The sequence below is a fragment of the Procambarus clarkii genome, chromosome 21 (genome assembly GCF_040958095.1).
Source record: "Procambarus clarkii isolate CNS0578487 chromosome 21, FALCON_Pclarkii_2.0, whole genome shotgun sequence".
Lineage (NCBI taxonomy): Eukaryota > Metazoa > Arthropoda > Malacostraca > Decapoda > Cambaridae > Procambarus > Procambarus clarkii.
In genome coordinates, this window is record NC_091170.1 from 45,293,777 (window position 1) to 45,307,293 (window position 13,517).

The following is a 13,517-nucleotide window of genomic DNA, read 5'->3' on the forward strand; positions in this document are numbered from 1 at the left end:
CGGCTTTAGGCTACCCACACACTCTGGACCGAGTGGCGGATGGCGGCTGAATATATGATACCATGCAGGTACACTGTGGTAAAAGTCACACACAGATTACTTAGGCAGCGGCACTCCTTAGTTCACTCTAGGTCACTCACAACGATCTCAACTTGTCACCAGTCCTGGGTTACCTGATACCAGTCTGTTTCGCTCTGGTGATTTGTCACTAGACTTCTAAACAACATAGTCATGATCACGATTCCGGGCGAGTGTTGGTATATCGAAAAGACGCTGAGTTTTAACTTGACGATGAGGAATGGACGGTGTTCAGTCCATTGGCCGATAGACAGAACAGGACACGTCCTCTGGCTATGAACTCCCTCACGAGAATACCCTTGCAAGAGAATGCCCGGGGCTCCTCGTGGGGCACAAACACAAGGGGTTACAATTGACCAATGGCGTTTCAGCAAAAGAGCGGGAACCAGTCATATTGATCGTTCCATGATCAGTAGCAGAGGTGACGTCATGAACACATCACGACCACGTCACAGTTGTTATTCTCCATCGCGCCGGTTGAGGCTGACCCCAGAGGTCAGATCTGTCGCCTCGCTGGCGTCTCCTCTCTCTCTCACGCCTGGCACCTCCTATGTACTCACTGACCTTGTTGCAAGTATGCTTAACTTCCCCGTATCTAATTCACCCTTTGACATACGGCAGCCTCCGTATTATAAACGTGTTCCTGGTTAAGTGGGCATCCTGGAGATACCCAACATGACAGTTTACTATCCAGAGTTAACAGAGATAGGGCTTGTGCACGAGATCGGTGCACTGTGCACTGCAATGAGCCATTCAAGTCAGCTGTGGGATAATCTTGAGAGATCATCCTCTCACAGTCACTCATATTAAAATGATGAGACTACATGATGTATATACAGATGAAAGCATACAGCACTTCCTTCCTCCCTGGCAAATAGTACCTTTTGACATCCTGACGCCTGCATACCCCACCAAGAAATTAATCACAAACAACCCGCATGCTCAGCTTGCTGCTAAATTAAGCACCATAAAACGCATTCACAATATACAAACTGAAAACAACATGACAAAGACCATATACACTGACGGATCACTCATTACAGCTACAGTGAGGGCAGGAAGTGCTGTTACTGCTCATCAACCCGATGGAAACACAGTTCAAAGTAATAAAAGAGTTAGTAACTGGGCATGTCTCCGAAGCCAGACATAGATATATAGGCATACTTAATAATGGGGTAAATATCAAATGTTGTGTATTGCTTCTCATATTAACCTACAGGAACATGGCAAAGTTGACGCGATTGCTGAGGTTGCAATAAATAACGACAGTGTTGAACAGAATCTTGAGTTATTCAATAGGTCCCCTAAAAATGTTATTAGACGAGAACTCTTGGATGAATTTGAAGAAAGCAGAACAGTGCAAATTGGAAATACCAGGTCCATTGTTCATCACAATGAAATGTGTGACAAGTTAAAATGTGTATGGGGCAAGTAACAACATCAGCAGACTAACAGACGTTGTCACAGCTCGAATACCACTCGGCTACAGGTGTCTCTGGCAGTTGGCTTGTATAGGGATCAAGATGTAGTAAAGTGCAAAGTGTGTGGGCAAAAACAGGGAAACACACTTGAACATTATATCTTAGACTGTAATAAAATTGAGCCATGCAGAGATAAATCTAAACTCACGCTGTATGAAATGGCAAACCATCTTATTATTAAGAATAAAATAACTGAAATCCTTGCACTGTATCCATATTTCGCTTCCAGTAGATAAACGACATATGAGATTTAGAAGTAAGTAGTGACACACATAAATGACAATAGCATGATACATCAAATGAACAAATACACAAGGGCCGTGACGAGTGTTCCAGTCTACATCCGAGAGGATCGCAGACGATTAAGGCAGCGTCTGGGATCCTCTCTGCGAACCTCTCTCGGACGTAGGTTCGAACCCTCATCACTGCCATCGTGGATTTGTTCAAGTAGTGTATTGTACAGACTAAAAATAACAAACAGCAGTTCCCCTATGACCTTGTAATATCTCCATGGCTCAAACAATTATGTATTAGCGATAAGACCTACAATTAATGTATAATGATTGACTGTAAATATATAGCTATTGAAATAGAACATTCTTTGTAACCAGCTGACATTATAATTATAAGGTTTGAAGGATAGATGAAATTGTTAATGTAATAAACTCCGTTGAGGTCTGATAAAGACCTTTTATGCTCTCTGTAATCCTTTTTTACGCTACACAGGATACTGCTAGGTGAACAGTTGGATTAGGTGAAAGGAAATATGTCAAACTATTTCTGTCCTGCACGGGATTCGAACCCGAAATTCTCGATTGTGCGTTGAGAACGAACCTGACTGTACTACCGGAACACACATTAAGAAGAAACATTAAGAAAAAACATTAAAACAATCAATAAGAGAAAACATTAAGAGCTATATTAAGAGTAAACATTAATAGTAAACATTATGAATAAACATTATGAGTAAACATTAAGAGTAAACGTTAAGAGTAAACATTACGAAGAAACAATAAGCAAGGTTTTGGTCCTCTAGTTGGTTAGGAAGGCAGGAAATTCTCCTAAGGTTTCAAAACGTCATAAAAACCATTAATTTAAAGTTTCCTCTCCTAACCTAACCTAGTAAACCAGAGGCCCCAAAACAGAAAACAGGACAGTACGTCAATTTCCTGAGCTGATTTAATTTTCTATTATGACCATTTTTGGCCTTAGTGCGCATACAAGCGAAATGTGACGTAATTAGTAAGAGGACGGGTTGAGCAGAGAATTATTTGAGTAACAAAAAACTAACTTGACAATATTGAGTTTTATAACCAATCTACAGAATACTGTACAGACAGTACAGATAGAGGTATATATACTATATATATAGTATACTATATATAGTTTTGACACATTTCATAATAGCTTGCATTAGTACTTTCCATTTAGTCTGTGGCAGGTTTATCGAATTGGGCATTTCAAAAGATGAATGGGTAACTCTATTATTATTATTATTATTATTATTATTATTATTATTATTATTATTTTGGAATTAATGTAGCTGGATCACGCAAAGAATATTTTTTATGATAGTTTACGATCTCTTTCCACCAGACCGAGCGAGGGGCAAATTTCTCAAACCACACCACCTGGTGTCCGAGGACTCCCTTGTCTACTTCTGCACCACCGTAATAATCTTGGAAACCCAGCTGCTCTATGCCGGCCTGTCTGGCCAGAAGGCCGGTGATGTAGGCGTCGTCCACCCACAGGAATGGGACGACTTTGGAGGCCTCTAGAAGTCGTGGGATAAGGTTGGTCTGCAAGAACCAGGCACCACCAGAGCAGTAAAGTGGATAATCCTGGGATGGGTACTCTTTGTACCTCACTTTCCAGCGACCTTCTCTCAGAGCTGGTCCGTACATGTGACTACATATAAACTGTTTTTCGTTGACGTCGTCGAGCTCCTGAAGGGCCCTGTAGTAGAGGAAGATATCGATGTGAGTGTCGTCGTCAGCGTGAAGGGTCCAGGGAACGTGAGAGCAGTGCTTATTGATCCAGTAGAGGCTGGCCAGACCCTTGTAGGACAACAAGCGGTAGTGATCACCGTAGTCACCCTGTAAACCATAGAGTCACGTGAGAAAAGTGTAATGCATCAAATGAACAAATCCACAAGGTCCGTGATGAGGATTCCAACCTACGTCCGAGAACATCCCAGACGCTGCCTTAATCGATTGAGCTACGACATGGTCAAAAGAGTTGAAACCAGAATTTCATTTCAAAACCCTATTTAGATCAACTTGAAGTGATTGTGAGTCTTCTTCCGTGTTAATTTCACTCCCGATTTTTGTATCATCGGCAAATTTGCAAATGTTGCTACTCAAACCTGAATCTATATCATTTATATATATTATAAACAACAGAGGTCCCAATACAGAGCCTTGAGGCACTCCACTTACAACATTTTCCCACTCTGACTTAACCCCATTTATACTAACTCTGTTTCCTTTGGTATAGCCATGCCCTAATCCATCTTAATATAGCACCCCCAATACCATGAGCCTCTATCTTTTTAATCAGTCTTTCATGTGGCACTGTATCAAAAGCTTTGCTAAAGTCAAGGTACACAACATCGCAAACCTTACCACTATCAATTGCCTCAACTATGCTGAAATAAAAAGATAGAGTCACAGTGAGAGGTTGTGTTAGCTGGAGCTCCGATTCTAATAACATTATTCTTGCAATAATGGAAGGATTAGTAAAAGATTTGGTGAGTCTGGTTGGAGCTCTGAGATCAGAGATGGATTCCCTGCGGGAGGAGGTACGACGGCTACGACTTCGGGAGGAAACGAAGGAGGAGGCCAGTATTGACGGGACCTCATTAAGGAGGACTGACGGGACCAGTATTAAGAAGACCTCGTCTTGGCAAGTTGTGAAAGACAGGGGTCTTAAGAAGACCTTGGCAAAACCGACAACTAATAGCCTACACCTAAGGACTTTTAACGCATTTGACGTATTAGAGGACGAGTGCTGTGTTGAACCTGTTCAACGAGGTGGCAAAGACAAAGTAACGAAGAGCATCGAAGCGCAGGTCCCTCAAACTGCTCGAAAGGAAAAGGTAGAATCGAAGCGAATTTTGGTTGGGGAGATTCCCAGGTGAGGTATTTAGACAGAACGTTTTGTGCCAGAGATAGGGGGAACAGATTAAGGGTTTGCTATCCGGGAGCTGGAATTAGTGATATTGTTGGAAACATGAATGATATTATGACAGGAAATGGAAACAAACCCATTATTTGTATTAGTGCAGGGGGTAATGATGTTGGACGAGTTAGGAGTGAGGAACTAATACAGAGATTCAGGACAGCCATTGAATTAGTTAGGAGCAAGGGAGGAATCCCGATCATATGTGGCATTCTTCCAAGAAAGGGAGTAGGAAATGAATGGATATCGAGGGCACTTGGTGTCAATTGCCGGCTGGAAAGATATTGCAAATCAAATGCAATATCTTTCATAGACAACTGGGAACACTTCTATGGAAGAAATGAAATGTATGCTCGTGATGGGGTGCATCTATCGAGAGCTGGGGTTGTTGCTGTTGCGAACTCGTTGGAAGAAGTGGTTAGAGGTGTTTGTTTGGGTTTAAACTGTTAGTAGATAGAGGTATGGGAATTGATTTGGAAGAAGGAGGTAATAAAAGTTTGTGTTTGTGGGAGAAAGGAATTGGCAAAATGATCAGGGAAAGAGAAGGGCCTCAAAATAACAATTCACTTAGGATATATTACACTAACAGTAGAAGTCTAAGAAATAAAATTAACGAATTAAATGCCCTTGTCTGAACAGAAAAAATAGATATTATTGCACTTACCGAAACGTGGATGAATGTAGAAAATAGAGAACTATTAGCTGAATATCAAATAAATGGATTTAAACTATTTCACACAGATAGATATATTAGACGAGGAGGGGGAGTAGCCATATATGTTAGGGACAATTTGAAATGTAGTCTCAAAGAGGGAATCAAAACTGAGCCACACACAGAAACTATTTGGATAGAATTATACGAAAAAGCAAATAATATTATAATAGGAGTTATATATAGGCCACCAAATTTAGACAGAATGGAAGCAAAGCATCTATGGGATGAAATATCTAGGGCATCTAGATCTAACAGTATTTACGTCATGGGTGACTTTAATTTTAGTGGAATAAACAGGTTGAACAAAACAGGGAATAGTGAAGCAGAAGATTTTCTAGAATTAATTGACGATTGCTTTCTTACGCAACACATTAAGGAACCAACACGGGAAAATAAAATTTTAGATTTAGTGTTAACTAACAGGGAAACACAAATTAATGACATCGAAATAGGGAGTGAGCTAGGGAACAGTGATCACAAAGAAATCAGATTTAGCATAGAATGGAATAGACCTGTAGGAGAAAATTCTGTTAAAGTGCCAGATTTTCGAAAAGCTGATTTTAATAGCCTTAGAAATTTTTTGGGTCAAATTGATTGGAAAGTCTTGGGTATGGGGTGGGGGCCGGTCTTGGAGCGTGACATGAACCCAGCGATAGGTGACGTAAATGGGGATTTCGATGTGGATTCAATATATAACTTATTTAAGAATATTCTAAACAAAGCACAGGAACGTAGTATACCATACAAATTGAATAGATCGAATACCAATGACTCAAAGTGGATAACAAAGAATTTGAAGAACCTTATAGGTAAAAAGAGAGCTTGGTACAAAAGGATTAAAAATGGGGAGGTCACTTTAGAACAGGAATTCGTACAACTGGTTAGAAATGTTAAAAAAGAGATAAGGAAAGCAAAAAGAAACTATGAAGTTCGCATAGCAGGGCAAGCAAAGACAAATCCTAAAGGGTTTTTTCAGTTATATCGTACTAAGACTAGGGAAAGGATAGGTCCATTAAAAACTGAGACAGGTCAAATAACAGATAGTGATGAAGAGATGAGTAGTATTTTTAATAAATATTTTGTATCTGTATTTACTAAAGAGGAACTTAACAATATGCCTTCAGCGGAAGAAGTCTATGTGGGTGGGGACGAGGACAGGTTGACGAGTTTAACAGTTACCAGGGAAGATGTTCTTAAACAAATAGTAAAACTCAAACCAAACAAATCCCCAGGGCCGGATGAAGTGTTTGCCAGGGTGCTTAAAGAATGCAAAGAGGAGCTTTGTGACCCACTGTCAACCATATTTAATAAATCAATAGAGTCAGGCAGAGTGCCTGAGTTTTGGAAAGTTGCTAATGTGATACCAGTTTTTAAGAAAGGAGATAGATCACTTGCGTCTAACTATCGACCAATTAGCCTAACGTCTATTGTGGGAAAGTTACTCGAATCTATAATAGCAAATAAAATTCATCTTCATCTTGAAAAACATAAATTAATAATTGAGTCGCAATATGGTTTTATAAATGGCCGTTCATGTTTAACAAATTTGTTATCTTTTTATTCTAGCATTGTTGAGGCAGTTGATAGTGGTAAGGATTGCGATGTTGTGTACCTTGACTTTAGCAAAGCTTTTGATACTGTGCCACATGAAAGACTGATTAAAAAGTTAGAGTCTCATGGTATTGGGGGTGCTATATTAAGCTGGATTAGGGCATGGCTATACCAAAGGAAACAGAGAGTTAGTATAAATGGAGTCAAGTCAGAGTGGGAAAATGTTGTAAGTGGAGTGCCTCAAGGCTCGGTACTGGCACCTCTGTTGTTTATAATATATATAAATGATTTAGATTCAGGTTTGAGTAGCAACATTTGCAAATTTGCCGATGATACGAAAATCGATAGGGAAATTAATTCGGAGGAGGACTCACTATCACTTCAAGTTGATCTAGATAGGGTTTTGAAATGGTCGAAGGATTGGCAGATGCAGTTTAATGCTGATAAATGTAAAGTTCTGAGGTTAGGTAATGATGATAGGGTTACAAGATACAAGCTAGATGGTGTTGAGATTGCGAAGTCGAATTGCGAAAGGGATCTGGGAGTTATGATTAGTAAGAATTTAAAACAAAAGGATCAATGCATAAATGTTCGTAATAAGGCAAATCGGACACTTGGATTTATTAATCACAGCGTTAGTAACAAGACACCTGGTGTGGTTCTCAAGCTATATCTTGCTCTAGTTAGGCCCCATTTTGATTATGCAGTTCAGTTTTGGTCGCCATATTATAGAATGGATATAAATTCACTTGAACGTGTCCAGCGTAGGATGACTAAGTTAATTCCCCAAATTAGAAATCTTTCATATGAAGAAAGATTAACAAAGCTTAAGTTGCATTCACTGGAAAGGCGAAGAGTTAGGGGTGACAAGATAGAGGTTTACAAGTGGGTGAATGGACATAACAAAGGGGATATTAATAGGGTATTAAAAGTATCAACACAAGACAGAACACGAAACACGAAACACGAAACACGAAACACGATCTCAATGTTGAGATCTAACAGTATTTATGTCATGGGTGACTTTAATTTTAGCGGAATAAACTGGTTGAACAAAACAGGGAATAGTGAAGCAGAAGATTTTCTAGAATTAATTGACGATTGCTTTCTTACGCAACACATTAAGGAACCAACACGGGAAAATAATATTTTAGATTTAGTGTTAACTAACAGGGAAACGCAAATTAATGACATCGAAATAGGGAGTGAGCTAGGGAGCAGTGATCACAAAGAAATCAGATTTAGCATAGAATGGAATAGACCAGTAGGAGAAAATTCTGTTAAAGTGCCAGATTTTCGAAAAGCTGATTTTAATAGCCTAAGAAATTTTTTGGGTCAAATTGATTGGAAAGGCTTGGGTATGGGGTGTGGGCCGGTCTTGGAGCGAGACATGAACCCAGCGATAGGTGACTTAAATGGGGATTTCGATGTGGATTCAATATATAACTTATTTAAGAATATTCTAAACAAAGCACAGGAACGTAGTATACCATACAAATTGAATAGATCGTATACTAATGACCCAAAGTGGATAACAAAGAATTTGAAGAACCTTATAGGTAAAAAGAGAGCTTGGTACAAAAGGATTAAAAATGGAGAGGTCACTTTAGAACAGGAATTCGTACAACTGGTTAGAAATGTTAAAAAAGAGATAAGGAAAGCAAAAAGAAACTATGAAGTTCGCATAGCAGGGCAAGCAAAGACAAATCCTAAAGGGTTTTTTCAGTTATATCGTACTAAGACTAGGGAAAGGATAGGTCCATTAAAAACTGAGACAGGTCGAAAGACAGGGGCCTTAAGAAGACTTTGATAAAGCCGCCTTCAAACGCCATAGCAACTTCAAATTCATTTGACGTTTTGGAGGACGAGTGCTGTGGAGAGACTGTGGATCGCGCAAAAGGGAAAGCAACGAAGAGAAAGGAAGCGCAGGCCCCTCAGAAAGTAAAGGAAGTACCTAAGCAAACATTAGTTGTGGGAGATTCCCAGATAAGGTATTTGGATAGAACGTTTTGTGCTAGAGATAGGGGGAACAGGTTAAGGGTTTGCTATCCCGGAGCTGGCATTGGTGATATTATAAACAACATGAATGATATTATGGCTGGTAATGGGAACAATCCCATTATTTGCATTAGCGTGGGAGGAAATGATGTTGGTCGAGTCAGGAGTGAGGAACTGATTCAGAGGTATAAAACAGCCATAGAGTTAGTTAGGAGCAAGGGAGGAATCCCGATCATATGTGGCATTCTTCCAAGAAAGGGAGTGGGAAATGAATGGATATCGAGGGCACTTGGTGTCAATTGCCGGCTGGAAAGATATTGCAAATCAAATGCAATATCTTTCATAGACAACTGGGAACACTTCTATGGAAGAAATGAAATGTATGCTCGTGATGGGGTGCATCTATCGAGAGCTGGGGTTGTTGCTGTTGCGAACTCGCTAGAAGAAGTGGTTAGAGGTGTTTGTTTGGGTTTAAACTGTTAGTAGATAGAGGTATGGGAATTGATTTGGAGGAAGGAGGTAATAAAAGTATGTGTTTGTGGGAGAAAGGAATTGGCAAAACGATCAGGGAAAGAGAAGGTCCGCAAAATAACAATTCACTTAGGGTATATTACACTAACAGTAGAAGTCTAAGAAATAAAATTAACGAATTAAATGCTCTTGTCTGCACAGAAAAAATAGATATTATTGCACTTACCGAAACGTGGATGAATGTAGAAAATAGAGAACTATTAGCTGAATATCAAATATATGGATTTAAACTATTTCACACAGATAGATATATTAGACGAGGAGGTGGAGTAGCCATATATGTTAGGGACAATTTGAAATGTAGTCTCAAAGAGGGAATCAAAACAGAGCCACACACAGAAACTATTTGGATTGAATTAAACGAAAAAGCTAATAATATTATAATAGGAGTAATATATAGGCCACCAAATTTAGACAGAATGGAAGCAAAGCATCTATGGGATGAAATATCTAGAGCATCTAGATCTAACAGTATTTATGTCATGGGTGACTTTAATTTTAGCGGAATAAACTGGTTGAACAAAACAGGGAATAGTGAAGCAGAAGATTTTCTAGAATTAATTGACGATTGCTTTCTTACGCAACACATTAAGGAACCAACACGGGAAAATAATATTTTAGATTTAGTGTTAACTAACAGGGAAACGCAAATTAATGACATCGAAATAGGGAGTGAGCTAGGGAGCAGTGATCACAAAGAAATCAGATTTAGCATAGAATGGAATAGACCAGTAGGAGAAAATTCTGTTAAAGTGCCAGATTTTCGAAAAGCTGATTTTAATAGCCTAAGAAATTTTTTGGGTCAAATTGATTGGAAAGGCTTGGGTATGGGGTGTGGGCCGGTCTTGGAGCGAGACATGAACCCAGCGATAGGTGACTTAAATGGGGATTTCGATGTGGATTCAATATATAACTTATTTAAGAATATTCTAAACAAAGCACAGGAACGTAGTATACCATACAAATTGAATAGATCGTATACTAATGACCCAAAGTGGATAACAAAGAATTTGAAGAACCTTATAGGTAAAAAGAGAGCTTGGTACAAAAGGATTAAAAATGGGGAGGTCACTTTAGAACAGGAATTCGTACAACTGGTTAGAAATGTTAAAAAAGAGATAAGGAAAGCAAAAAGAAACTATGAAGTTCGCATAGCAGGGCAAGCAAAGACAAATCCTAAAGGGTTTTTTCAGTTATATCGTACTAAGACTATCGTATTAATAGGGTATTAAAAGTATCAACACAAGACAGAACACGAAACAATGGGTATAAATTGGATAAGTTTAGATTTAGGAAAGACTTGGGTAAATACTGGTTCAGTAACAGGGTTGTTGATTTGTGGAACCAATTGCCGCGTAACATTGTGGAGGTGGGGTCCCTCGATTGTTTCAAGCATGTGTTGGACATGTATATGAGTGGGATTGGGTGGTTATAAATAGGAGCTGCCTCGTATGGGCCAATAGGCCTTCTGCAGTTGCCTTTGTTCTTATGTTCTTATGTTCTTAAGACTAGGGAAAGGATAGGTCCATTAAAAACTGAGACAGGTCAAATAACAGATAGTGATGAAGAGATGAGTAGTATTTTTAATAAATATTTTGTATCTGTATTTACTAAAGAGGAACTTAACAATATGCCTTCAGCCGAACAAGTCTATGTGGGTGGGGACGAGGACATGTTGACGAGTTTAGCAGTTACCAGGGAGGATGTTCTTAAACAAATAGTAAAACTCAAACCAAACAAATCCCCAGGGCCAGATGAAGTGTTTGCTAGGGTGCTTAAAGAATGCAAAGAGGAGCTTTGTGACCCACTGTCAACCATATTTAATAAGAACATAAGAACATAAGAACAAAGGTAACTGCAGAAGGCCTATTGGCCCATACGAGGCAGCTCCTATTCTATAACCACCCAATCCCACTCATATACTTGTCCAACCCGTGCTTGAAACAATCGAGGGACCCCACCTCCACAATGTTATGCGGCAATTGGTTCCACAAATCTACAACCCTGTTACTGAACCAGTATTTACCCAAGTCTTTCCTAAATCTAAACTTATCCAATTTATACCCATTGTTTCGTGTTCTGTCCTGTGTTGATACTTTTAATACCCTATTAATATCCCCCTTGTTATGTCCATTCACCCACTTATAAACCTCTATCATGTCGCCCCTAACTCTTCGCCTTTCCAGTGAATGCAACTTAAGCTTTGTTAATCTTTCTTCATATGAAAGATTTCTAATTTGGGGAATTAACTTAGTCATCCTACGCTGGACACGTTCAAGTGAATTTATATCCATTCTATAATATGGCGACCAAAACTGAACTGCATAATCTAAATGGGGCCTAACTAGAGCAAGATATAGCTTGAGAACCACACCAGGTGTCTTGTTACTAACGCTGCGATTAATAAATCCAAGTGTCCGATTTGCCTTATTACGAACATTTATGCATTGATCCTTTTGTTTTAAATTCTTACTAATCATAACTCCCAGATCCCTTCCGCAATCCGACTTCGCAATCACAACACCATCTAGCTCGTATCTTGTAACTCTATCATCATTACCTAACCTCAGAACTTTACATTTATCAGCATTAAACTGCATCTGCCAATCCTTTGACCATTTCAAAACCCTATCTAGATCAACTTGAAGTGATAGTGAGTCCTCCTCCGAATTAATTTCCCTACCGATTTTCGTATCATCGGCAAATTTGCAAATGTTGCTACTCAAACCTGAATCTAAATCATTTATATATATTATAAACAACAGAGGTCCCAGGACAGAACCTTGAGGCACTCCACTTACAACATTTTCCCACTCTGACTTGATTCCATTTATACTAACTCTCTGTTTCCTTTGGTATAGCCATGCCCTAATCCAGCTTAATATAGCACCCCCAATACCATGAGACTCTATTTTTTTAATCAGTCTTTCATGTGGCACTGTATCAAAAGCTTTGCTAAAGTCAAGGTATACAACATCGCAATCCTTACCACTATCAACTGCCTCAACAATGCTAGAATAAAAAGATAACAAATTTGTTAAACATGAACGGCCATTTATAAAACCATGTTGCGACTCAATTATTAATTTATGTTTTTCAAGATGAAGACGAATTTTATTTGCTATTATAGATTCGAGTAACTTTCCCACAATAGACGTTAGGCTAATTGGTCGATAGTTAGACGCAAGTGATCTATCTCCTTTCTTAAAAACTGGTATCACATTAGCAACTTTCCAAAACTCTGGCACTCTGCCTGACTCTATTGATTTATTAAATATGGTTGACAGTGGGTCACAAAGCTCCTCTTTGCATTCTTTAAGCACCCTAGCAAACACTTCATCCGGCCCTGGGGATTTGTTTGGTTTGAGTTTTACTATTTGTTTAAGAACATCCTCCCTGGTAACTGCTAAACTCGTCAACCTGTCCTCGTCCCCACCCACATAGACTTGTTCGGCTGAAGGCATATTGTTAAGTTCCTCTTTAGTAAATACAGATACAAAATATTTATTAAAAATACTACTCATCTCTTCATCACTATCTGTTATTTGACCTGTCTCAGTTTTTAATGGACCTATCCTTTCCCTAGTCTTAGTACGATATAACTGAAAAAAACCTTTAGGATTTGTCTTTGCTTGCCCTGCTATGCGAACTTCATAGTTTCTTTTTGCTTTCCTTATCTCTTTTTTAACATTTCTAACCAGTTGTACGAATTCCTGTTCTAAAGTGACCTCCCCATTTTTAATCCTTTTGTACCAAGCTCTCTTTTTACCTATAAGGTTCTTCAAATTCTTTGTTATCCACTTTGGGTCATTAGTATACGATCTATTCAATTTGTATGGTATACTACGTTCCTGTGCTTTGTTTAGAATATTCTTAAATAAGTTATATATTGAATAGAATTAATAAATCAATAGAGTCAGGCAGAGTGCCAGAGTTTTGGAAAGTTGCTAATGTGATACCAGTTTTTAAGAAAGGAGATAGAT

General features: G+C 38.9%; 1 protein-coding gene across 1 annotated transcript in view; it reads right to left on the reverse strand.

Moving 5' to 3' along the window:
• Nucleotides 1–3,082: 3,082 nt before the first annotated feature.
• The window catches only part of LOC123760681 (uncharacterized), an 82,226-nt gene continuing 71,791 nt past the window's right edge, over nt 3,083–13,517 (reverse strand). Inside the window, exon 4 of the mRNA XM_069328752.1 lies at nt 3,083–3,667. Within this exon, the coding sequence (XP_069184853.1) occupies nt 3,083–3,667 (585 nt within the window). The remainder of the gene's footprint in view (nt 3,668–13,517) is intronic.